The 27,856-nt window shown below is 40.3% G+C and overlaps 1 protein-coding gene across 4 annotated transcripts; it reads right to left on the reverse strand.

Annotated features, from left to right (window-relative positions):
- Nucleotides 1-1,021: 1,021 nt before the first annotated feature.
- LOC117716413 (complement decay-accelerating factor, GPI-anchored) lies at nt 1,022-27,856 on the reverse strand. 4 transcript variants are annotated; one of them, XM_034513461.2, is made up of 10 exons: nt 27,672-27,853; nt 27,002-27,187; nt 24,815-25,006; nt 23,283-23,382; nt 21,998-22,101; nt 18,318-18,506; nt 15,455-15,643; nt 14,510-14,590; nt 9,572-9,592; nt 1,022-1,318 (listed from the first exon to the last, which is right to left on the reverse strand). In XM_034513461.2, exons 1-10 carry the CDS (start codon nt 27,775-27,777, stop codon nt 1,260-1,262), a joined length of 1,227 nt encoding a protein of 408 aa, XP_034369352.1. In that variant the 5' UTR covers nt 27,778-27,853; the 3' UTR covers nt 1,022-1,259. The 4 variants fall into 4 exon arrangements, with proteins under 4 accessions (XP_034369352.1, XP_076797217.1, XP_034369351.1 ...); XM_076941102.1 differs by having other exon boundaries at nt 14,510-15,643; nt 27,672-27,854; XM_034513460.2 differs by lacking the exon at nt 1,022-1,318 and having other exon boundaries at nt 9,184-9,592; nt 27,672-27,855.

Genomic DNA, 27,856 nt, shown 5'->3' on the forward strand with positions numbered 1-27,856 from the left:
TTATATTTATTTACACTCAAAGGAAATGATTTTTATTACATATCTTCTTGATATACATTTAAAACCAAAAATGTTTACTGATATAAATAAATATAAATAGGTTTATCTTAATGTTACAAAAGAATAAGATTTACAATTTGGCTATGAACATGTTATGTCAGAAGTACAAAATCTGTTACAATACCACTGGACACTATTATACAAATGACCAGTCAATGAAGACACCTTCCTAAGGCATTTTTACTGGTGAAAACAAAACAAGATTTCCCTGAGAGCAAACTGCAGCATACCATTCTTAAAAGCAGGTAACTATTCCTGACTCAGATCTGTGTGCTTAAAGGTGGATTAATAGAGGTGGTATCCAAAGACATCATCTTCACTTGCCATCAACTAAGTCAAAAGGCTCAACATTTCTCATATCTATCTATCTATCTATCTATCTATCTATCTATCTACCTATCTATCTCTATCCATCCATCCATCCATGATGTTTGTTTGTTCGTAACTACAGAGTCTCAGGTATTCCAATGTGGCCTGAAACTCACTAGGTAACTCAGAATGACCTTAAATTTCTCATCTTCCTACCGTTATCTCCGAAGTACTAGGATTATAAATGTGTGCTAAGGAAGGAGCCCAGCAATTTAGGCTCCTGGGGCAAGCACTGTGCCAAGTGAGCTATTTTCCCATCCCACTGCTAGTTTGCTAGCATGCTTTTCCTTTAAAACATTCTGCCATCTCATTTTCATGGAGAGTAGAAATGAAAACGCCTTCAGGTCAAGGGTTAAGTTAGAATGTTCCACCTCTGTGGCAATTCTGCTTACAAGAAATGAAATTTCATTTGGAGACTCAGTTTATCTTTTGCAGTCTACTCAGAATCATTAGCTTCCTATTTTCATTGTAAGCTAGACTAACAGGATACATCTAGCCAAAAAAATCATGATTTCCCTCTCCCCATATTACCAACCTAGCCTAAAAATTTTCTACACTTACCCACACTTTTTAAAAAAGACACCATACAATGTTGTGATTTGTCTAGTTTTTAAATATTTTCAAGAATATGCATCAAGAATATTATCTCAGACAAACTCCTTCTTGCTTTGTTAACATTTCTAACAGACCTTGAAGACAATGACAGCATATACAGAACAAACAACACTATTAAATTTATTGTACCCATTCTTCCTGGACATTCTAACAAACTAGAAGTATTCTCAGTAGTTGTATATACTTTCTTCTTAACTCTTCGTTGGCTACATCAACTAGCCAATGAGTAATAGCATCGCATGCAAAACTGTCAAGGTTATTAAACATGTATGTCCTGAAAGTTAAAGAAAAAAATTAAAATCAAAAATGATTTTATTTACGGATGATAAACATTAACTTTTTGGGTGCAATGGGATAAAACACTAGAAGAACTAGCTAATTAGGAGCTCAAACAAATGTAACTTAAGTCAAAGAGCATGAAGGGCCTTCAGTTTATTCTAATTTGTTTCAGTAATTATGGAAACATATTACAAAATACACCTTTTTCTTTCTTACCAGCCAAGCACTTTGGAGATACCTCAAGAATAAGAGTCAGTGAAAGACCCCAGAGCAATGACATGTAAAGTTTCAAGAGACTAAGACACTTGAGAACATTCACAGACACATTTTCATTAAGCTGTTTTTAAACAAAGACAGAAAAATTATCTTTTATGATCCACAAATATAGTTATGAAAATGTATCTTAATGTGGATGTTTCTAGGACACTGAAGAGTCTAAAAGTCACCAAGTGAATCGAAAAGCACACACAAAATGAGCCAATCTACTTATAAAGGAAACTGTCACAACCAAACCATTTTTACTAAGCCCCAAGGATCATCACTCCCTCTCCCAAATATTCATGGTGTTATCACATCCCAGTAATTGTAATTAAAGTGAGATAGGTTGAGTACAAACAAGATTAAACAATAATTCAGGAATTAATGCAGGGTAGGAAGTCAAAGGCCAAGGTAGAGGAGAAGCTTAAGTCCACATGGAAACCTACCTATTTCTGTGGCTTCCTAAAATAGATCCAAATACAAAAATGAGTTTAAATGGATTTACCCTGTACAAGACATAACAGGATATTAAACAAAAAGCCCCGAGTCAGTTGAGTCCCACAGACTCCCCAAAACAATGCAGGTCATGGTCATGTCTCTTGGTTGCCTGCCTGAACTTGATGGTAAGATGCTGTTTCAGAAAACACCATACAGGTGAGTCATAAAGACACTGAGAAATCAAACTACAACTGACCCACTCATCCCCACTGCCTGACTTCTATAGCAACTGAAGGTGCTGTGGATGCTATTCATAAGGAAGTCACCAACAATCTTATCCAGTTATGGACCATGTCAACTGGAGTAAGGACTAAGCTGGCAAGAGGCACCCAATGAGACAGCACTGGCATGAATGTTGTGGAGACAACCAAATGCTTGTTGGATTTAAGGCCTTTCCTTTAGATAGAATTGGTTCCTGGTACTGTTAACTAGCCCAACCACCCATGGCTGACTAAGTCATAGACCCTAAAGGAAAAACTGACTTCTACTGTTCTGCTAACTGAGCATAGTGTTAAGATGCCTCCTAATTGACTATTTTTAGACCCATAGATCAGGGAAGCTCCAAGTTCTTTTCAGAGATGCTTAGAAGATACATCTAGATGATGATTAACACTGACTCACAACTGCCTAAAGTGCAGATGGCAAGAGCAAAAGAGATATCTTTATCACAACCCTTCCTCTATGGCCACATATCATCTCAGAAGATGAGGTAGGAGGACTGTAAGAGCCAGGGGTTAGTGGAGGACATCTGTGAAACTGTGTTTTCTAATGGCAGCTGTTTCACACAGACTCAGAGTAGCCATTCACAAGACTTCCCAAAATCAAGCCAGTGAAAGTCCCTGGTTTGCTGGGGAAAAACCTTGCTGAGGAACTTCTGGCAAAGATACTGAGAAATGTGATGGAAGTGGTGGATTCTGTTCGAGGGGAGTCACTTTTCTTTGGATGCAGCCCCTAATAGGATACTCACACTCCAATGGTCAGCCCTATGGCACCCAAACTGGCAACAGTAAACAGGCTCAGTGGGTTTTTAAAGAGTCCATGAGATTGGAGGAAATCCCAGTAGTGTGGGCATAGGAGGAGCTTGAACTGGAGGGAGTAGGGGCACTGATCAAAACATATTCATGAGCTAAAGAGATGACTCAGTGATTTGAGAGTAATGCCTGCTCTTCCAGATGATTGGGATTTAATTCCAATCATTTCCTAGTCACTTGCCACCATGCTTTTGTTTCCCCTCACACACACAGCAATTTTAACTCAAGTTGCAAGATATCTGCTGGCTCCTCTGGCCCATACAGGAACTTCACACACATGGGGCACATACACAGGTGCAGACAAAACATTTATGCATATAAATAAGATAAATAAACCTTAAAAACATTTATTTATGAAATTCTCAAACAACAAAGTTTTTATAAATAAATGACAATGTGGATCACAGTAATGAGAGAATCAGTATGTCGGCCACTCATTCAACAAATAGTTAAGTTCAACAAACCACTCTGGCAATAATTGAGACTTAAGATGCTGTTACCCACATCTGCAGAAACTATAAGCCAACTGTCTCAACAGACATTTTGTGAAACAAAGAAATGTGTTAAATCATCCATTCCTTTCATATATAATTAACCAGAATTTCAAAGATATTGTGTCACACTTAACTTATGAAACCTGGCAGTGGGCTCATGGGCTCATGTATTATAAGCACTGGATAGTAAAGAAGAAAACATTATCTAGATGATATCACTTAAATTTCAATCCAATAACAAAACCACGACTTTACTTGTACCACCATCCCTAACACAACCTTACAATATAAACCCAATGTTTCTAAAGAACTAGACAAATCCTCTGATAGACACAAGACAGCTGGATGGAGCTACATAATCACCTCTCACTCATCAACTTTATCCCTTGTCATTTTCAATTAAGTAACTATAAAATCAGGAGAGTAAACACACTCATAAAGTTAGTGCTTACTCTCCACAGCTAAACCTCTGAAATAAGGTCAGTTAATTTATTGGTTACCAACTGATATGATTTTCATCTTCAGGTACTTCCTTGTGGTTGTGTTGTTGTTGTTTTGTTCCATTGTGACAGGCCCTTGCTGTATAGCCTAGGCTGGTCCCAAATCATGATCCTCTTGCCTCAGCCACCCAAGTACTAAGATTAAAATTACTAGCATTTGCCACTATGCCTGGACACATGGACTGTTACTTAAGTAAGCAAGTAAAAGACATTACTGAGTGGGTTACATGAATTTCCCTTGTTTCAGAAACTCAGCAGGTAGCTTTAAGGCAAAAATACTAGACTATAATTTAGAAAAAACACACCCTAAAGGCTCCAGCACAGCCAGCTTAACAAAAGCATGGTGGCAAGTGACTAGGAAAGTGTGAATAAAAGACTGGAGGAGAGCAAGGAGGGAGTGCCTTCTACCCCATCACACAACCAAGGCCCCAGGCACCAACTCTGGGAAGCTGCCCTTACTCTGTAAATGAATGATTTTTAACTAGATTAGTCAACATCAATAAAAACAGCAAGCTGGGGCAAATGCAGACAGCACAGGTTGCAGGTGGGAGAGATCTGGTTTTTTTTTTTCAGAGTATTCTGCCTGAAGTACCTGTATTACTTTTTCTGTGATTACGTTCATTTTGCTAAGCTCCAGATCACATTGTCAAGTGTTCTGTTAAAGTAATGTCATACTGCGTTTTCAGAATAAACCCAGGATGTTTGACTAGCATTAAACAAGTTGCTATAAAAACTATTTACCTTGCTCAGCCCACCCCACCAAATTTTTTTTAACAAAAGATGAGATGATTTTTTAACAAAAGAGTAAATCCTTTAGTGGTTTACATAATATTCATATACTTTATATACACTGCTTTGGAAGAATAAAAAATACTCCTTCTTTGAAGCAGCCATCTCTTGATATTGGCCAAGGAATGGGGGAGATTGGTTCCAGGAAGCCCTGATGACTCTAAAATCCACAGATGCCTAAGTTCTTTCTATGATACTGTATAGTAACTACAGATGAAGTGGGCTCTGTAAACCTTTAATAATGTGTGCACGGGGACTGGAGAGGACTCAGCAGTAAAGACTACTAGGTTTTCTCCCAGAGGACCTGGGTTTAATCCCAGCCAAGGCAGGTTACTATTTGTAACTCTAGTCCCAGGGATTCTGTTGCCGTCTTCTGGTCTGTGGGCACTGCATGCACTCAGTGACAGGTAAATTTGAAAAAAATCACACATCCATGTAAAGCCAAACAAAAGGAAGGAGAAAGCATGCATTCTAAAACACAGCTGCAAGTTTAATGGGGGAAAAATCTATACAGGGTAAAAAGGAAACTACTCTGAAACGGGTGATAAATAATATTAATTATATTATTATTAATATGTATTAATAATATATTAATATAAATAATATCGTTAAAATAATATCGATTACAATGGGCAATTTAATAATATCATTAAAAGGTAGTTATTGTAATTAATTAAATGACTAAAACAGGAAGGAATTAAGTCAGTTTTGAAGTCACTCAGGTGTGTACAAACTAGTTGAGTTCTGAGTAGTCCAACCTGCATGATGAAATAGAATCAATTTAAATCACCCTGCTTGTCCACAGGGCGTGAGAGTCAACCAGGACATTTGTATTTCGTTCCATTCAAAGCACACCAGCTGTTTCAAACAAGGCTGACTTACCCTCCCCACTGTCTAACATCTGGGTGTTTATGCTGTGCACATTTTATTCTCTTTCCAAGTGACAATCTCTTGAGCTGCATTGAAACCACAATGGGCAGTTTGGTCCTTTACCTTATTAAAGATTAAAGTGAAACAGGTCTAAGCCACAGGCTGAAAACAGGGCCCTCGGGATTCCAACAGGGACGTGGAATTCAGAACTGGTTGGTTGGCTTAGCTCCGTGCCCATACCAGATGTGGGAAATCATGGACAGTTTAAAGAGGTTATGAGCCAGCTTCTCCTGGATGTCTTTGCTTCTCTACCATACACAGATATTACCATAAATTAAATTTAGTAAAAAGGGATTAAGTCACTCATATATCATGAAGAGGAATTTTGATCTGTATATCATTTTTCTTTGAAATACCATCACTGTCCTTAAATATACTGGCGGGTAGGGGAAGGAAGGATGAGGGCCATCCCTTCAGGGTAGTAATTACAGAGGGAAGAAGACAGTTCCAAAAGAGGACTAAAGCTAAAAGCATGATTTAAATACAATATTCAAGTCTTACTGGGAAAAAAAGAAGAAGAAACTTTTAAAATCATAGTGCCAGAAAACTGACTAGCACAAGAACGTCAATTACTACATCAGCAGCAACAAAGCCTTGAGAGGGAAAATTGGTAACACAGAAGCTGCTACATACACTGTAGCTTCACAGTTAGAAGACAAGTTCAAGAAGTAAATAGGAGAAATGAATTGCATCCTGCATGTGGTTTCCTTAGACCAGAGACTCAGCATTAAACCATGCCTGTCACTCACTTGTCCTCTCAGAAGGAGGAGCAAGTAAAATATCCTAAGCCATCTCAGTGCTCCAATAGCAGGGTCTGACATTGCTGGGACAAATGTGCAATGCTTAAACGTAACCTTGTTCCAGGGAAGGTGCACAGTGTAAAGGGCTTTGTCCTCAGTCAGTTGAAGATGGTACCTGACAAAAGATGTCATCTCAGAGTGAGAAGGTGGACTTCACTCACCTTCAGTAGGTTGACCTGGATAAATTTGAGTCTCCAGAAAAAGTTTTAATGAGAGGTTATTTGTAGAGTTCAAACTGAACAGGTGGCCAGGAAACTAATAAAGGCGTAACTCTCAAGTTACAAGCAAGACCTTTTTCTATAAATGGAATTGTATATGATCTCAAATTCACTTGGTAATCTATGAAACAACAAGCTCAAAGACAAGCAACCACCAACTGAAAACTTAGGCAACTTAGGATAAAGGTCAATGGGCAGCTATGTGTGCAGTTGCAATAATAATTCACATATCCCCAATCATGAAGTTGAAGACATCCAACGAGAATTATCTAACTTTTAAAAATGCCATTCTTCCATAAGAGGAGTATCTCTGTGAGATTCTCTGTTAGAGCTGCATCTCTGCACTACTGAAAACACTGCAAAGAGTTTCTGTCTCAGCTGATCATTTCTCAATCAATAAGGACAGAGCTAGGCAATCAGGAGGCTCTTGGCAAATAGTTATTTGACTTTTTTGAGCATTGATGTTATTTTCATGAATTATTGTTGTGCATTGCCACAGCAATAAAACCTTTCTCTTAACCCAAGGTTCAGGTGGGTCTCTATGAGTTCAAGGCATCTGCATAAATCTTCCTCAGAGAAAGAATGGGGAACCCATACTGTGACTTCCTGGAGTCTCATGTCTTTATCTCTTGCTACCTAGACTAGGATTGCTTGTGTCCCTTATGATGATATAAGCTTACACACACTGTGTCTCATAGATGTGAAACCTGGGACCAGAGAGATTGACTTAATTGTTGGGTTGAATATTCGCTAAACACAAAAGCTACATTGAAACCAAAGTTTGACTGATTCCTAAGCCCAAGTTCTGTTTTTCTTTATCTTCTAGATGATGTCCACTTCAAAAGCAATAAAACTATGGTGACCTCAATATTGCCAAGAAAGAGCTATCCCCAGAGAGTAAAAAGATCACTTTTATATATGTAAAATGTAAAAATTACAGGCGTATAGAAAACAGACTGATTTACAGTATATGAGTGGAATTATTGTTTCATGTGGTGTGATTAATCAGGGGAAAAGATGCTTAAACAGATTCTTGGCAGAGAGAAGATAAGAATGAGAGAGATGGGTAGGAAACCAATTCTGACAGAGCAGTAGTCACAACCTTTAAAACTCACACCAGTGGCATTTATGATGCAAATGAAAAGATCTGAAGGATGAAAAAGATCTGAGGATTTCTATCTCAGGAGAATTAAATGGGGAAAAATGCACACTTCTAGTATATTACCATGTAATCAACAAAGGCATTTCCCAGGTGAGAATAATGGGGCTGATGAAGAAGGAAGTATACCAATGTCTATGCATAAAAGGTTCAGTAACACTCAGTTCTCCAAGTGCTCACTAGAAAGTGAAATTAAAAACACTCCCAGTTCTTGATAAAGAAACAAACATGAACAAACATTTTCCCTGTCATACAGATCTCATCTTTAAAGTGACTTAACAGGATACATTTAAGAAATAACACTTTTGCCATATCTGACTGCAGAAACGAGCTGACAGAACACAAGTAAACTATAATATACCCTTAAACAGGCTTCCAGAAAAGAAGTATGAATGCTTGAAAACTTTCCAATGTAAAACAAGAGGAGTGTAATTCATCAGCCAAGCTTGTGCCTGACACATACAAGGCCAGAGCTACACCCCCAGCACCATAAAAGCTAAATTTATTTTTTAAAGAGTATTAAATAGCAAATGTATCAAATCTGCACTAAATATCACTGAGTAAAACAACAAACTCAGGTGTTAAAACTCACCACTTTGTCAAATCAAGCAGGAGATTTTTTCATTAGCTTAGAATATATTTATTTCTATTTAAAATAGAAAATATACAAAAGCAATTGCCTCTGCTGGGATATCTCTAAGTAAATCTTTACCTTAAACATAAACTAAGTATGACAAGAACCAGTAATAGTAACAATAGACACTGAGTACCTGTTCTCAGGTCATGTCCCTTAGCTAAAACATTCATGTATGAAATGGGGGTATCGCTGGTAAGTACACAATTTTAAAATAAACATCTTTTCATGAAAGGGAATTTACAGTTGCACATGACTTTGGTATGCTACTTTGCTATTTTTCTACTTAACAGTGTCTATTACCATTTTGTTCAGGGGTTTATTGACCTTATTAATGAGTAACAGTAAGTAGAATGTACAAAGAAAAATACTGACCAAATGCTAAAAGGAATCCCAACACAGAAGGTTTTTACCTTCATGGACCATATTACCATGTAGGGAAACATTTTAAGAGAACTCTGCTTAAAACTATTACTGGAGATGAAGGAAATATTACATTAAAAGTGGAACTCTTGCTCACATTTGGCCTCTATAACAGAGACCTAAACATGGTCAAAGAGTTGGTTAACTGTAAAGCTCTTTGGGTAAGAACCCTATTGACTGTTGTTTCTGTGCTTTTTCTGTCCCTAGAATGACATATTGACACAGCGGGCACTCAGTGCTATCTGACTGATTGGCCAAATGACCTGAAGCTGTCCTAAGACTACCTTAGAACAGCAGCACTGTTGGGAATGTGAAGGAGAGTATTGGATGCCTAATGGTGTCCACAAAACAAGCCGATTAAAATGATTTACCCGTCTTCCCTTAGGTGCCCATAAACACTGCATTTTGATAGTTTTCCTGAGACAGTTATAAGACAAGATTCTCTTCCAGAAATATGGACTATGTTTTCCACAGTGATGGCAATTTCTTTTAACTCCCCATGAGTCAAACTTACCATATACAAAACGGTCAACACCTAAAAAATAAAATGGAGAAAAGAATTATAAAACTCAACATTTTAAATTTTCATTAATTTACTAACTTAATATCTATGTATATATTAATCAGCTATACATAAGACCTCAAAACCAACTCACTCACAAGTAAAAACATAATTATATATGTGTATATATTTATACATTATATGTGTGAGCATGTGTACACACATTTAAACACAATCATAGATTGTCTACTTGAGCAGCATCAACACTAATATCTGCTTGATAGACTTACCAATGTCAATATAACCCATAACAGCAAAGCAAATATTACAAGCAATTAGTTGTGACTTGAGAACTAGAGACAAATTTAAAAAGCTTAAATAGAAACCAAATGACAATATAATCAATGATCAAAAACTATGAAACCAATATGGAGGCACAGGCCTGTAATCCAAGCCCTGGGGAAAGTGGAGTGGTGGATATCAAGAGTTCAAGACCAGCCTGGGCTACATAATGAGATTATCTCAAAAATAAGAAAAACACCCAAAACAAAAACTATCAGAAACTGAAGTGCCTTTCTGCAGATTCTAAGGAGACTATCAACATCTTTGTCATATTGTGCATGACTACAGAACAACTTTTAGGATTGTGATAGGATGGCAGATTTTGGTCAACGCACTGGCTGGAAAGCCTGGAGACCCAACAGGTGTCCACTGCCTATAAGGGACAGACGTCTATTCCTCCTCACTCCCAGAATCCAGGCTCCTAACAGATGGCATGGAACTCCATTGACCTGCACTGTTCAATCACTGTTCAGGGCAATGCAGCCCCACCCAAAGAGCACAGGTAGAGGGCGTGACTACAGGCCTTAGGCCCTAGAGAGATGTACATACTAATGAGATACCTGAAGGCCAGAGGGTGGAGCCAATTAAGCATTGTTCCTCAGCCCCTCCCCCTCTCTCCTTCCTCCCTATTTAACTCAGGTCTGACCTGAGTTTCACTGGGGTGCACATCCAGACTCAACTACCATCGGTCATGAAAATAAATCCTGTAAAATCATGGACTTTCTCATGTCATTGGGTCTGCGCAGTGAGGAACTGTGGAGAAGGCCTTTAATGAGCCACTGTAGCCACAGCCGCAGTGCTTAACTTCCAGCCTGAAGGAACTTTCAGTGTTCCCAGCCACCCTACACACAGTTGGTGCAACCAATATGGGACCCAGTCACACAACTCTAGGAACTGATACTGTGGGTAAGCATGGAAAGGTCTCAACTATCATGTTGCTGTAGAAGAGGACCTCTCTGCCTTCCAGCTACAGGGACAACCCTCTTCAAGCAAGCTAGCCGGCCACAGAGTCTGCTAAGTGAATACAGTAACTGAGTCTCTCCTGTAGGGTGCTGGCGGGGCCTCTTTCTTTTCTACCCCAACCCCCACCCCCATTTCTCTCGGCTGTGGGCCAGCCGGTTGCATGCCCACATGCCCCCAGTCTTGGTCCTTCTGCAGCCTCTTAGTGGCATCTGAGAGCCCAAGGGCTTGAGACCAGTCAGTCCCTGACCGCCTCTGGGCCTAGGGATCCCCAATTCAAGAGCTCTGCACCCCTGCAGAACCAGACTGACTGAGAACTCTCCCAGCTGGGCGAGGCTCCTTAGTACCCACCTGGTGCCTTGCATAGAGTGAACTCAGTCAAGATTCCCATGCTCCAGTCTCTTTAGAGCCATGGGGATCACAGCTGCCCAACAAGATTCAAGAAGCCATGCCCACACCCACGTGTGAGCTAATCATTCCCTGCAGATTCAACCAAGCTAACTGACCCTGCCAAGTGAGTGATGCTTGCTACATGGGCGCCACCAGCTCTTCCTCTCACCCCTCTCAGCTGCAGCCTGGTCCAGCCCGCACACCCCCAGTCTCAACTCTTCCATGGCTTTTAGAGGTTCCTGGGAGCCTAGGAGTCTGAAACCAGTCAATCCCTGAAAGCCTTCTTGCCCAGGGGTCCCCATCCAAGAGCTCTGCACCCCACGAAACTTCAGACTGAGTGAGAACTTCCCCCTCCGGACAGGTCATTAGCACCTGCTGGTATGGTGCGGAATCAACTCAGTCAAAGATCCTGCACTTCCGCTTTTGCCATGCTGAGCTCCAGTTCCAGCCGACTGAGCCATGACAGTCAGCGGCCCCACAATGCAACAGAGACTCAAACCCACGAGTGCCCATGCTCGGGGCTACATCGTTCCCTACAGGTGGTAAAGGACACATGCAAAGCCAGCTCCAAGAGCACCCCCTGCTGGCACCCTGGGGGGTGGGGGGGAAGCCTCTTCATGGGACAATGAGTAAATCCAGCCTGGTTCACAAGACCAAACAAGCCTAGCTCTCTCTCTCTGTCTCCCCTCCCCTCTCTCTCTCTCCACGTGTTCCTGGCTAGCGTCTTTTCTCTTATTCTTAGCTACCACTAGCTCCTGCCTAATTCAAAAAGAGTAGGTCTCTCTCTTTCTGTCTCTTCCTCTCCATGTGCTCTCCAGCTCAAGGGCAAGATGGCAGCAACTCCCTAGCCTCCACTTTTCCCATCCCCCCCAGCTCCACCGAGGGGCCTCATTCACAGTTAACAACTGTCTTGCAAGCCATAGTGCCTGCTGCAACTCTCGTTCTAAGAGTCCTTCTCTTGGGTGAGAGATTCTCTTTCGTTTTGAGCTCTCAGAAGTGCCAACGTCAGTCTTTGCATGCTGTCTGCTAGTGTAGATTTCTTTCTCTCTCCCCACTGGGTTCTCCAACTTGACAAGATGGCGGCCACCCCCTAATCTCCACTCTCTGCCCCTCCCCCGGGAGTCAGTCGTTTGAGAGCCACCTACTAACTTCTCAAGAACACTAACTCTGAACTCTAGTTCCCAGCATTTTCCCCAGGGGGTCAGTCTTTCACACTCTGCCTGGTAGTGTAGGCTTCCCCTCCTGCTCCATCATTTGCAGCAGGCTACAACTACCTAGTTCAGCTGGCTCCCCTGAAGCCAACCCAGTTTGCTCCCTTCGCCCTTGTGTTCCTCACAGTTTCTTCCTCCCTGCTAAAAAATGCCAGGCCGAGCCTGGTTGCCGCCTGCCAGCTTCTCCCAGCAGCTACCGGCTCCAACCCAGCTCCCACGTGTCTCCTATGACTTAGTCTTTTACACAGAATCTCACTGCCTCTCCTAACAAACCCCTGTTTCTTGCTTTGAGCTTTTTCCAAAGTTGGCCTTTCTTCTCCTTCTCTACACTGAGGATTTACCGCCTAAGAAAAACAAAGGGGGACTACCCTGACTGACTACTCTGCTAGAGCACAGATGCCATATGGCAGAGCAAGGCCCTCCCCCCACTGCTTCTAAACCCACCATTAATGCTTCTTCTCCCCAACAGGAAGACCTACAACAATATTCCTGTTTTTTAGCCAAAAGTTTTAAATCTTTCCTTTTCTCCCTAACAGGAGCACCTAAAGCAACAATGTTCATGCTTTTCAACCCTAATTTTCTTGTTTATGTCTAAATGTTTCCTTTTCTCTCTAACACTCGTGGTATATGTCCAACATTTTTTTCAACTTTTAAGATTTCTTCAAGATTCAAAAGTCTTCTAATCTTCTTCCACTAGTTAAATCAACATACTGGTTACCATTTTTCAGCTCTTACTTAACAACTAGTTTCCTTTTACAGAGTGTTGCTGCCTATGTTTTCTTCCTCAGGCATCCAAAACAGACTCAAAGGTGCCTTCTAAGACTGAATTTCCTCAAACACCTTTGCTTTTCTAGGATCTCAATGGCAGACCATGACATGTTTGCTCTTAAGTAGCCTAATGCTTGCTACACACCCTTTGCAGACATCCCCCTGCTGGGGTGCTGCTTCCCTGTTGTGATTATCCTACAGGTGCTCCCACAAGCCCAGCAGAGACAACACCATCCCCTGGAACCTTCCTGGGACACCAAGCTGCCTTCTTCCAGCCACCTTGTCTTTCTGAAGACCCCAGAGACTCACGCTGAATTCTATAGAAGACAAATCCAGACCTTCCAGCTACAGACAAACTTTCTTGCCAAAGTCAAATAGGTAAAAGTTACACGTTAGTGAGGAAAACATGTCTATCTAGATTAATCAGATGTTATTACCCTCAAACTGTACCACCTGTGTTTAATTGTTTCATTGATCCCTTGCCTTCCTAACCCCCACCCCCAGATCCCCTTACCCTTAATTGTGCTACCCCCTATGGCCTGCATACTGTTTTCTTTTGACTTCCTCATCCAAAATTTTCACTACAGATGACACAGAGATGCCCCTCCTTTTATGAAAGAAAAGAGAGTGGGAGGTAGGACTGTGATAGGATGGCTGGTTTTGATCAAAGCGGTAGCTAGAAAGCCCAAGAGACCCAAAAGGTGTCCGTTGCCTGTAAGGGATGGGCTTCTATTCCACCTCACTCCCAGAATCCAGGCTTCTAGCACGAGGAACTCCATTGACCTGTACTGTTCAGTCACTGTTCAGGGCAATGCAGCCTCACCCAAAGAGCACAGGTAGAGGGTGTGACTACAGGCCTCAGGCTCTAGAGAGATTTACATACTAATGAGATGCCTGAAGGCCAGAGGGCAGAGCCAATTAAGCATTCTTCCCCAGACCCTTCCCCCTTTCTTCCTCCCTATTTAACTCAGGTCTGCCCTGAGTTTCATGGGGGTGCACATCCAGACTCAACTACCATCCTGAAAATAAATCCTGTAAAATTCATGGACTTTCTTGTGTCACTGGGGCCCGCACCACTGTGAGGAACCGTGGAGAAGGCCTTTAATGAGCCACTGTTGCCACAGCCACCTTGCCTAACTTCCCCCTGGAGGAACTTTCAGGGTTTCAAGCCACCCTACCCACAACAGCTGGAGACTGTTAGACCCTATAGTCTTAAGTTACATTTCCTTCATCACAACATTGGACCTGCCCACAGGAAATCTGAACAAAACCCACTGACCTGAGTTAGACTCTCCTTTGTCTTTAGATGTTCTTGTTGGATGATGTACCGTTGTCTTGATAGCAGGTACATTCTGTGTTGCTGTAAGATGAGCAGAAGTGAATCTTTGTGTAACCCTATGGAAACCCTTGGTCATTGAGAAGTATGAAATGGTGGGCCTCTGTGTTGCTGGCAGATTCTGTGTCAACGAAGGTTTTACTGTGGCAAATCCCTGGATTGTTTGTGCAGTTTGTACAGCAGAAGAATTAACTGTGGTGAGATGCTGGGTTACTGGTGGGGTTTGTGTAGATACAGTAGTTGATATGAGGGACATCTCTGCTGTAGCTGGTTTTGTGGCTGAACTTTTTGCTGTGTTGGCTTTCTGAGGTGTTGGTGGGATTTCTGTAGCTGGGCCATCTGCTGTGTTGGCTTTCTGAGGTGTTGGAAGTTCTGTAGCTGGGACATCTGCTGTGTTGGTTTTCTGAGGTGTTGGTGGAAGTTCTGTAGCTGGGACATCTGCTGTGTTGGTTTTCTGAGGAGTTAGTGAGATTTCTGTAACTGGGTCATCTGCTGTGTTGGTTTTCTGAGGTGTTGGTGGGATTTCTGTAGCTGCGACATCTGCTGTGTTGGTTTTCTGAGGAGTTAGTGAGATTTCTGTAGCTGGGCCATCTGCTGTGTTGGTTTTCTGAGGTGTTGGTGGAAGTTCTGTAGCTGGGATATCTGCTGTGTTGGTTTTCTGAGGTGTTGGTGGGATTTCTGTAGCTGGGACATCTGCTGTGTTGGTTTTCTGAGGTGTTGGTGGGATTTCTGTAGCTGAGCCATCTGCTGTGTTGGTTTTCTGAGGTGTTGGTGGAAGTTCTGTAGCTCGGACAATTGCTGTGTTGGCTTTCTGAGGTGTTGGTGGGGCTGCTGTAGATGGGATATTTGCTTTGGTAGGTTTATGAGGTTTTGGTGGGACTCTTGTACCTGGAACTAAAACTGTAGTGGTTTTTGCAGGTGTTGCTGGGATTCTTGTACTTGGAACTATAACTGTAGTGGGTTTCTGAGGCGTTGGTGGGATTTTGGTACTTGAAACATCTACGGTGGATTTCTGAGTCGTTGAGGGGATTCTTGGAACATTAACTGTTGGTTTCTTAGTTGTGATCTTGGATTTCTCTAAATAGAAAACAATGTTAAGTTAATATTTAGCTAAATCTTGCTGACCACATAAAGATTCCCTAGCCATTACTTGCTCACTGACTGTTCTTTCTCTCTCCATAAACGCCTAGATGGACTTTTAGAAATCCAGCCCTTATTACATCCCTCATCTGCTGCATCATTTTTTTATCCATGCATATTAACTGTACACAGCAATGAGTTTCATAAAGCTATGTCCTGTAACTATAGCACAGGTTTTGACAATAATCATCAGTTTCTCCCTCTCCCTCTCCCTCTCCCTCTCCCTCTCTCTCTCTCTATCTCATTATTCCTATCCATTCCTCCAAACAGTCTCATTTCTCATGAAAACCATTATACAAGATAAAATAAATCAATCTCTAAAAGATGAAGAATACATGTTCTCTCATTACTGGATCCTAGATTTTATACAACTATATAAAATCATATATATATATATATATATATATATATATATATTATGTATATATATACATATATACATAATATATATATATATGATGAAAGTAGAAGCTACATCATACCCATATGTGACTAAACAAGACTTATACCAATAAAAGTTTGCAATTGCAATATTATTGCATGTTTTTTTCTAACAAACATATTTTTTCTTTTATGTAAAGAAAAAATAGTTAGAATAACATTCCATTATGTGACATGTCTCTCAATTTTCTCTTTAAAAACTGTCTCTTCCACTCACACCAAGAATGTTTTTATATAAAGATGAGAGCAGTTACTTTGCCCCTTGTCTTCAGAATGAGCTAGTGAATCTGTAGACTTATTCTGTGCTGGTTGTCTTCAGGTGCTTCTACTAACCACTTTCAGGCAGCCCTAAGTAGGGTTGAACTTCACCAAGCCTTTGACCTTTCTAAGATTTGTCTTCTTCATCCAAACACCAAGGCAGGCTAATTAGGTCATTACACTTTGTATGCTCCCTTTGAAATATCACATTACCCACCTAAAGTTATATAAGTATGTGCCAATTTTAATACACTAACGACAACAACAACAACAACAAAATTCCAGTGCAGATTGCTTGGCACCATTGTAGAGATTGGCTTAGGTAAGTCACTTTCCACATGGCCTGTCCCTGAAGTGACAACAGGTTATATCTACTAATGATGCCCTGCCCCACCTACCAGATACTATGTTCTAAGTGTTCAGATGGTATATATATTTTTTCCTGCTTTTAAAAAAAAGGTCTGTCACAGACTACTTATATGAAACAATTCAAAATTCCTGCCACAAAACACAGCACCTGCCATGCAGGCAAACAGCAAGGGCATGACTAAAGGGAGTGGGATCTCTATAAAAGCTATTTAATTTAATGCCCTCATGTGGCTGTAAAAGTTATTCTTTATTCCACTAAATTCTTATTTTGAATCCAAAGGGTTTGTATTCTCCCACTGAGTTTAAATTTCCTGATGATCTCCCTTTCGTTATTGATGCCTAATCTAAATTCCACAGTAATCAGGAAGAAGGCTGTGAAGGAAAGCACCAAGGTTGAAGGGCAGCAGATGGTCACTTTTGGCACATGTGACTTGAAAAACACCACATGTTATGATGGGTTCAGCTCTCCTCTAAAAATCTGCTTAACCCTAACCACTGGTGCTCACTCTCTTCCAATCTTAATACGTTTTTCTTTACTTTTTCTTTTAGCTATGGGAATAGGTATGATGAATTCTCCCACCTCAACTGTAGATCAGTCTGGTTTTTTTTTTCCTTCCTGTTTGTTTTGTTGATACTAACATTAATCTACTAAACAAGGAACCAGAAGCAGGTGGCCATCCAAAGCAAACTCCCTCTACGGTCATGTGTCTAAGGGTTCTGCATTGATTATTCAATAAAGTATGACCTGTCTTTGCACAGTGCCTTGGGTGAATCAAAAGTAATTCAGTTTTCTATACACAAAGTTCAGAGTGAGCTCCAAGAAGTGTTTGCACTCAGGTATCACTTTAGATAGTGTGATAAGGAAAAAGAGCAGCACACAGGTCCTAGGACAACAGGCCAATCCTGGGGCTTCACTCCAGCTCCCTGCAGCTCTGCTACTGCTCTGGTAGAACCTTCCATGCATCCCTAATCTTCCTGGGCTTGATGGGTAAGGTGACTTGACTTCTGGTCTCAGCTGCTGGGGTGAGGCACCACCCAAGTGAGTGACAGACCCTGTGCTCTATGGTCCTTTACCATAAAGCTCCACTACAGACTGTGAGAAGAATACCAAAAAAGGGGACAACCCCACACCTTTCCCCAGAGCCTACTCAGGGTGTTGGCAATGTTAATAATGAGTTACAAGTTGGTCTTACCATGAGTTACATGGTACTGAATTCTGATATTCATTTTGAGGAAAGACAAATTGCTGTCTTTGTTTGTTTGTTGTTTGTTAAGACATGGATTGTGTTTTCTTAGTTATCCAGGAACTCACTCTATAGACCAGACTGGCCTTAAACTCAGAGATCCACCTGCCTCTGCCTCCCGAGTACGAGGATTAAAGGAGTGCACCACCACTGCTCAGTTGACATTGCTATTTTTGCTAGGAAATCTTTTCATTTAACCCTTGATTTTACTTGTCTTGAAAACCATACAAACAGTTCAGTATCTATAAATACATACAACAATAGAACATGTGTACATAAAGAAGAATATAACAGATTACCTATACACTTGGGTGGTGGACCACTCCATTCTCCATGATCAGACTTCTCAATACAAACAATGTTAGTATTTCCAACCAGAGTGAAGCCTTCAGCACATGAATAGGTGACCACCTGATTAAATTTATAAGAGTCACTTTCCTCTTGAATTTTTCCATTGTTGATATCTGGTGGTCCTGGACAAATAATTTCTTAGAAAGAATTAAAGTATTGTTAATGAAAACTGATATTGTATTTTTTATAAATTACACTAAAACATGTTCAAAACATTTAAGACAATTAAAATCAATCATTTTTCTGAGTTCAGCCTTTCTGAAAAAAATGGCTACTGACAGTGCCTATTACAGTGGTTGTCCACCTGTGGGGCATGACACAAGGTCTCCATTTTCACCTAAAGGGTAAGGTATTGTAGGAGAGATGACTCACTGAGGTAGAGGACACAACTGACTTAAAATATATTATATAAATATATTATACAAAAATGTGAATTAAAAATAAAAGATCCAAGCCATGTAATAATGCTTATGTTGTAAAAAGAGATCTCTTTCTGACAGTTCTGATAACAGCAAGATCAGTGGATTGCATGTTCAATAGCACCATTAAGCTAATCAAGAAAACAATATAACTACACAAGCACACCAAATTAAATAACCTCAAATGTACATACACAATCATAGAATACAAGCAAATTCATAATACGTTTAAACTAAGAAAGAATAACACACTTGTCCAGCCCAAACACAATGTGAAGGCTACCACAGAAACAGAGGTATGGAAAGAGAGAGGACACACAATAACCAGTCTAGCAAATCCTAGTGAAGGACTAAGGGCTGTGATTCTTGATAGGGAAAACACAGTCAAACAAAAAAGCTGAAGGAACTCCTAGGCCAATCCAGGCATAGAACAAGTAGTGTAGAGATATAAAAAACCAAGAGATAAGGGCTGGGTGATAGCTTGGTCAGAAAAGTATTTGCTGTATAAGCATTCCCCAAAACACATATGAAAAAGTTGGGCTTGGTTGTGTGCACCTGGAAAAGATGGGGAGGTAGACACAGATTCCTAGGCCTATGGATAGCCAGGTTACTCAAATCAAGCAACCATCGGTCTCTTTAGACACTGTCTCCAAAATCCAAAGTTACCAACTCCTGAGGTCATCCTCTGTACCATGCATGTATGTGTGCACATGTGAGTCCCACATCTATAACTTCATATGTACCAACACAGAGGGAGAGAAAGATCTAGAGCATGAGAGCAAGAGAGTGAGAGAGCAAGATCATTAGATAACTAGGCCTATTAGCTCATGACTAAAATCCCAGGATATAGGAGGCTCAAACATGATGATTGTTGCCACAAGTTCAAGAATCCCTTGTATAGAGAGGTAGTTCTGATGCTTTCTTTGACCAGGAATCTGTGTTACTGATGTTAAAGGTCCAGCCCCAGTTAACTGTTGTCCTTATAAGAGTTGCCTTGGTCATGGTGTCTGCTCACAGCAGTAAAACCCTAACTTGGAAAGCTTGTAACTAAAGACCATCCTTGAATGTGTTCCTCATTCCTCCTGGGTCTTTCTCCTCTGTAATCACAGTCACAATAGAGACCAGTGCACCCTCACTCATCCACACAACAGGGCTGCACACTGGATAACAATTCACTGTCCATCAACTGTGAAGAGCTACACTTCTGAGGATCCAGTTTTCTTTAAGGGGCTGGCCACTGAGACTTTGACCATGCTCCAGTGGGTATACATATATGGGAAACATATCCAGGACTTGGTGGGTTTTTTGTTTTGGGATTTGGGGGGGGGAGGGTTGTTGTTGTTGGAGGAGGAGGAAGAAGGGGAAGAGGAGGAAGAGGAGGAGGAATGCAATGGTGGGAGGGTGGATCTGGGAAGAATGGTAAGTGAGTGTCATCAGGGAGCATTGCATGAAATTTCCAAACAATTTATAATGATATTATACTGGGGAAAATAGAATTCACTTTCCACTTTTTATGTTGATAATTTCAAAACAAAACAACACGTAGTTTAACATGGAAATCAAAAATATGACTCTCACAGTGGGGATATACAGGAATAGGCGATAACCTGGACTGATCAGGTTCAAGGGACTTTCCTGAGGAATGCGGACCTCAGCAGCTGCTGATGGAAAGAGGACTGAGAGCCAAGAGAACAATGGTGTGTTCATGATGCAGAGCATAAAGAAAACAGGACTGTGACTTAGAGCACAGCAAAAACAGAAAGTGGGCTTTGTGCAAACACTTCTGCACTAGGACACATTCCTGGGGGGTGGGAGTATATGGGGGGGGCACACTTCTGTGAACCAAAGGCAGCATCTGCTGGCTTCACACTGAAACTGCCTACCCAGTATTTAGGCCAGGTTGCCTGGGCCAAGTAACTGTGTATTCCAGCCCCTCCTTTTGTTTAGTCTTTCAGTGTCTTTACAAGAACTTTTACTATGAGTGGGAACAGAATCTTGGTAGTCAGTAGAAACGATAAAATCTTTCAAATAGTCCTAAGAAAAAAACAGAAACAGAAGGCCTAGCAGGAAGGACCCATGAGGGGCCTGACAGAAGTGGGCTCCTTGACAGCAGGGTTCCTATTAGTTGTCTGTTCAACTGATTCCACACATTGGCTACCAGAGTGTCAGTCCACAAACTACAGACTTTTCAACTCTTCTCCTGATAGTAACACATACACACAAACACACACACACACAAGCACAAACACACACAATGTACTTACCATTATTTTTGACATTAGGGTATTAAAAGCCATTTGAGGAAGTTGCAAGTTAAGTATCAAAAGAATGAAAGACGGAAAAAATAAAGTCTACATTTTAAATTGTCTGTGACTTAGTAGGACAAAGTGGCCTTGGCATACAAGAGGACCAGGAATCTATGCCCAGGACTCAATAAATAAATAAATAAACAAATAATCAAACTGCATATATTTCCCATTTGTAAAAGAAACCATGCCTCTAGTGGACCTACATTTGGAGATATAGATGATATAGATATAGATATAGATATAGATATAGATATAGATATAGATATAGATATAGATATAGATATAGAGAGATATCTGCATATATTATGATATTGTTTTTCATTGTATTTTTCTCTTTAGAAACTGAGATTCTCAAGCATCAGAATGGTTTCTTTATGATGCAACCTTATTTCTCTAATGAGAAAAACATGACATACTGTCAAACCTTCTAGGTTATTATCTCAACTGATATCCACACTCTTAAAAAGAGACAGGTAGGCAATACTGACTCTTAGAGAAAGAACCAATTTGCAGTAAGAGACCTGTATTAAAGGCATTGCCATGACAGTTAGGTTTAGCACATGGAACCAATCATTCAGACCCTGAGGATTATTTCCTTACATAAAATTGGGAAATCTGCTTCTCTGACTATTAGATGCAGTGGCTAGACAGCAAATGACCAAGCATAACACAGTTGGTTCTTAATTCTTAATTAAATTATGCTTTAGTTAAGGATAGTACTGCTTAGAGCCAGTTTTCAGAGTCCTCCCACATTTGATAAAATCAGAAGTTTGTCTTTAGTAGAGACACAGTGAAAAGCAGGGCACCACAGATATAGTTATGGACAGTTCTCATATGAGAAGTAATTGATTTTGTTGTCCTGTGGATGCACAATTTGAATACTTTAAAAAAGAAACATACCTTTGCATTCCGGAAATGCATCCTCCCAGTCAACAGTAGGATTTTCTGTATCTCTTCCTACCGAAAGAGTACAGAAAGTGGAGGTTACACCAACTAGCCTGTACCTAAAGGAGAAGGGAAGAAAGGCTATTATATTCACAAACAGAAGAGTTATCTTTTTAGTTCTCCAAAACTTCATTTTAAAAGATTTGCTCCACCAGATGATGGAGACAAAATGACAGTTTTGATCAGCATCTAGATGGAAATTAAAAAAGAAAAATGTTAGTTTACAGAGATGATAACAAATGGCAAGACTTCCAGACATGAAAAATGCTTCTTTTGCTTGCAGCATTGAAAATATATACATGACAAAAACCTCTTAAAATCATGTGTAAGGAAATCTTCCCCTCTATGTTCTAAAAGAAAGGCATCCTTTGATGTACTTTCCATACATCTACAAGGTATTTTGATCAAACCTAACCCACCTTCCACCCTTTCCCAACCCTCCCCTGCTGGCTCTCCACCTACTCCTTCCCAAACCCTGGGTTCCTGACAATCCACTAGATCCACATGGCACTGCCCATTTCTCTGTCATAAGTGGAAAGGGATGGCAACTGAACTCAGAACACAGAAAGAAAATGAACAAACTGTGTGAGTCACTGATGATACTGAAAGAACTCCCTTGCTCTAAAGGAAGAACTAAAGAAGCCCTAAGAACCTTCTCTTAGGAGGCCATTTCCACACTAGACTTTTGTCTTAGCCCATGATGTGACAGTCTGTTTGCCTATAGTAAAACTGAGGTGCAAATAAATATTTAAATCAGTTGCAAATGAGTTTGATTTCTAACACTTTAAGGATTGTTATTTTTGTATCATCAACATATTTCAGTAGTTTTTTCACTAATCACATTTAGAACTGCACATATGTGTATTAGACTCTAATAATCTAGAGAAATTAGAAATATAAAAATCTTTCTCTGGTCTACATTACCAAGTTTACTAATAACACTAAGTTTGCTTGTAACACATCACCACAATGGGCTCATGACAAAAGTTCTTTGGGGAGAGGTGTTTATGGTTTTTAGGGGTTTTTTCAGTAACATATAGAAAATAGCTTTCATTTTGACATTTACATACATGTGCACCACTGTGTATTGCTTAAACTCACCCCAACTCTCACTATGAGGGATTGTTGGAGAAGCTACCAACCTGTGACGGCAAGCCACAAATTCATCAGTGTGCACTGAATTCCTGATCTCTTTTGTTGTTAATTGAATATAGTAAAGTCTTAGAGTGGTGAAACTTACCCTTCATCACATGAGAAGCTTATTTCTGCACCAAATAAAATATCAGTTAATATGGTAATGTGACCATTTTGCAGTTCTCCAGGATTGTGGCATGCTTTTTCTAAAGAGAGAGAGAGAATATATAAAAAACAAACAAACAAAAACAACAACAACAAAAAAAACCTTTCTAACTTTACTGAATGTTAAAATGGGCTATGACAGTAATTAAATAAATCATATACACATATACAGATAAACATACATTATACTGAAAGTGAATGGAGAAGAATGAGGTCTTAAGGGGAGAGGAAAAGAGACAATGTAATGGTCTAACTATAACATGGCAGCAGAAGGAAAGAGGACCTGGAACCAAACCAGCAGGAATGTGGAGGTAAGACAGTGGAGAAGAGAATGAAAAAGACCCAAGTGACATGGATATATGAAATTATGATGATGAAACACATCACTTTTATTTTAACTTAGATAAAATTTAAATGGGAGAGGGAGATAGAGAGAAATCTTGGCTGGTAAAGCACTTTTCAGGCAAAGACCTGACTCTGATCCCCAGGACACACAGAAAAAAAGTTAAGCATGGTAACAAGCAATTCTCATCCCAGAACTGGGTGGGCAGAGCCCTGGGGCTCACTGGCCAGCCAATGGAACCTCCTTGGGAAGCCCCAGGTCAATGATAGATACTGTCCAAATTTAAGGTGAACAGGGTCTGAAGGATGATACCCAAGGTTGTCCCTTGGCCTTCATATGCACTCTCTACAAGTGCATGAACACACAGAAAAACAAACACACATGTCATAGTAAGGACCTGGGGAAATGTCTCAGTTAATAAAATGCTTGCTTATTGCAGGAGTGAAAACCAGAGTTTGGGTCTCCAGACTCCAGCTAAACAGGTGGATACAGTGATACACATCTATACTCTCCCAGTGATAGCAATATGGGAGACAGATCCCTGGAAGCCAGGAGGAGGCAGGAAGAGGACAGTTAGTTTGCTCTATGAAATGAAGCTCCAGACCAAAGGCACCTATGATCTGGCACCTAGAGGTTTCCTATAATACTCCCAACACAATGTACATCTACTCATGCATGCACAGCCATGCATACATGCATGAAAATTATACAGACACAGGTAACAAATAGAAATTCATTAAAAAATAATGTGTACTCTGATTTATATGATTTTTACTTGTTAATTGTATCTTAGAATAGCAGGAAAAACTAAATATCAGTCCTATATACACAAATTCATCCTCTGTGTCACTGATCTTTCTAACCTTTACATTTCTTTAATTTTACATTCATGATTTGTTGCTTCAAAGAAGCAAGGTACTTGGAGTATGTCATCATTTTAGGTAACCTTAAATTTAGTAAACACAAACTCTGTCAATAAATACTGCTATTATGTAAATATTTGTCTAATTAAAAAATAACTCATGAATCATTGAAGAAACATTATACATATATGTTTTCCAGCACAAACAGAAGACAGAATATTTCCCCAAATACAGATGACTGGAATTACTTCTTTAAATTGTACTCACTTTTACAAAATTCACCAACTGGAGACCATACTAATTCCTCAAGGCAAGTTGATTTTGCTGAGACTGAAGGGACTTTTACAAATCCTGGCCGACACTTATATTCCACAGTGGTACCAATTGGGAAAAAGTTCACACTGATATACTCTTGTTTGAGAGTTGCAAACTTTACCCTTTGTGGACCATTACATGTTTCTAAAAGAGTTAACATGGCAACAGAAAAAGAGGAATGTCAACTTATCTTATAATCCATATAATCTAATAGCTAGTAGTTAAACCACCCCCTTTTCCATCAACTTGTATATATATATATATATATATATATATATATATATATATATATATAAATATAAATATGACTGTGGTATTTGTAGTCCATCAAGTATAATGCACACCTTCATTTTTCAATTACTAGGTGTCTGTGAAGTTTTCACATATAAATGTCAATTACAATAGAATTTAGTGAATCCTTCTAAATGTTTTACACACTCTTACTCATGTAACGTCACACAGCTCCTGGTAACAGGAGCCAGATGAACCAACTGTGTACATAAAGTGTGCACCAAGTGTAAACAGCTGGGCAGATGTGCTCTAGAGAGGGAAGGATTCCAGCAAGAAATGCTGCCTTAGTAGTTCAGCCGCCCAAGCTTGAAGCCAGGCTCTGTGGCATAAGAGGTACAGGTCTCACCTACATTATTCATCTTCTGGTAGATTTCTTTAACTCTGAAATTGAGAGAAGAGTCCCATAACTCATGAGGTTGCTTGAAGGGTTAGATGAAGCAATACCCTGGAAGAGTTACAAACTCTTAAAACATGTGCTGAGAGCTTATGGGTTTGCTTTGGTTTATTGGGTTTTTTTTGTTTGTTTGTTTGTTTGTTTTTTGGTATTAATTTATTTGGTTGGTTGGTTGGTTGGTTTTGTTTTTTGCTTTGTATGTGGGTTGAAAATACCAATGTAAAGCCAGGTTCAAGTGTATTTTCCAAAGTTAATTTTGAATGATTCTCGGTTTACTATAGAGTCCCCCAATTCAGGGGGGCTTTTATCTCTACTTTTGAATAGTCAATCATTCACTACATAACAATATTCTGATCCATGATGGGCCACATAGACAAATGTGTGCCTGCAGGTCTGCAATGGAGCTCAAATATTTCTGTTGCCTAGCAACATCACAGCCATCCCAATGTAATATGTTTGCACTGCTGCTGGGGGTAGCAGATATAATCACATGGAATAGATAGCATTTGATAAGTTTGTATGTTGCTGGCTCATGTGTTTATCATACTATACTTTTTATTTTTGTTAGAAATAATAATTTTCCAATAAAAATTTTAATAATAATTTGTAAAAAGAAAGAAAGAAAGAAAGAAAGGAAGGAAGGAAGAAAAAAGAAAGAAAGGAAAAAAAGGAAAGCAGGTATCATGGCTTATACTTCCAGCTACTTTAGAGCCTGAGGCAGGAAGATTTTGATCCCAGGAGGTGAGGCCAGACCAAGCAACATACAGTAAACTAATGTTAATTATTTTTAAAAGAAAATTAGCATAGCTGTGGTGTAAAATGTATATAAAGAATATATAGCAGACAGTAATGCCTTGAGAGTCTTCCTTTCTCTCTCTGACTAATGTGTTCTAACTGCCAACAGCAGTTAGGAGAATAACATGCTATAGAGGTTTATAATAAAAGAAAAAGCCAATGGGTTACATATTGAACCCTAGTGAGTAGACACACCATATAATGTTATGTTCAGATGATATGCCTGAACCACCTAAAACTGTATCTCAAACATATCATAGGACTATATGTACAACAGAAGTAAGACCTTGAAATGTCTCCCAAGAGTTGTATCCCTTACTTAACAAAATAAAGCTGAAGAACACAGATCACCAGGGTTTGTGTCTCATGGTAATTGCCAAATATATTCACATATAATTTACTCCCTAAACAGTACCTATCGTTTCTTTTCTCTATTAGCCTGTACAATAGAAAGAAAAACTCTTAATGAAGAAGCAAGACTTGCCATAGGAAGTACTGCCTTCAATTAGCTTGAGTGTAAACTGCCAACCTGTATACTCTGGGGTTTAATAATGTTAGAAACTATCAATTACCAGTCACTCCAAAGAGGTGTAAAAATAACCTCAACGAGATTACACATTCCCAAAACTTTTCTGGAAAAAAGGAAATGAAGAACTTACTATTACAGAATGTTTCGTTGCCAGACCATTCTCCAGTTCCGAGACAGACCACTATGTTTGACTTCCCTGGAATTTGTTTATAGCCCTTATTACATGAATATGTCACCTTGGTGTTCTTGGCAAATGTGGTGTGTCTACTCAAGTCTGGGGTGGCATTAGGAATGTCTGGAGGCGGGCCGCAGTCTCCTAGGAAGAAAAGAGCAGGTGTAAAACAGAAGCTGGCCAGTAACTTTCTTTCCCCAGACTTGGAGTAAGAGAAGTAGCAATGGCTCTTAACTCCCTCCTGGTGCTGAACCTGCTCTACAGGAACCTGCAATGCCTGGGCTCTCCTGAAAAGAAGACAAAACCTAAGTGGGAAGTAAATAATTCCTTCCCCAGTCTCTCCTAGCCTCCACCTTAAGAATAAAAGAGCCAGAAGCAGGGTTGGAGAGTTGTATTAAACCCTCTCTTTTGGTGTCCTTAAGGACTTTGATCTATCCTGGGGGGCAAGCGGGATCCAGTCACAGCCCAGATACCGCAGCACTCCATACCCATCCCTCCCACAGGCCGCCAGCTCCTAGAAGGGGAGCACCCAACTTACTGAGTACAATGCCTGTTGAGCATGCGCCCCCCTGGCGGGCAGCCAGCGGGCAGTCACAGCTCGTGCCCCACCCCGCGCGTGGCCACTTACCCTGTGCAGTCGGTGAAAGCAACAGCAGCAGCAGCGACAGCGACAGCATCAGCAGTGGCGGCAGCAGAGGCGGCGCCGGAATCCCTGTCGCCCGCACACGGATCATAGCCCCAGGTAGAAGAGAGGGTGCAAGGCTGTGGCTGAAGCTGTTTTGAGCCTAGGTTAATTGAGTGGCTGAGGCGGGG

Source organism: Arvicanthis niloticus, chromosome 10 (genome assembly GCF_011762505.2).
Source record: "Arvicanthis niloticus isolate mArvNil1 chromosome 10, mArvNil1.pat.X, whole genome shotgun sequence".
Classification (NCBI taxonomy): Eukaryota; Metazoa; Chordata; class Mammalia; order Rodentia; family Muridae; genus Arvicanthis; species Arvicanthis niloticus.

Coding starts and splice junctions, on each gene's coding strand:
- LOC117716413 (XM_076941101.1), bottom strand. CDS start 27,777: ATGATCCGTGTGCGGGCGACAGGGATTCCGGCGCCGCCTCTGCTGCCG. Junction 22,102..23,282: donor AGCTTCTCATGTGATGAAGG/GTAAGTTTCACC, acceptor CTTCTCCTTTAG/GTACAGGCTAGTTGGTGTAA. Junction 15,644..18,317: donor TCCACCACCCAAGTGTATAG/GTAATCTGTTAT, acceptor TTTTCTATTTAG/AGAAATCCAAGATCACAACT.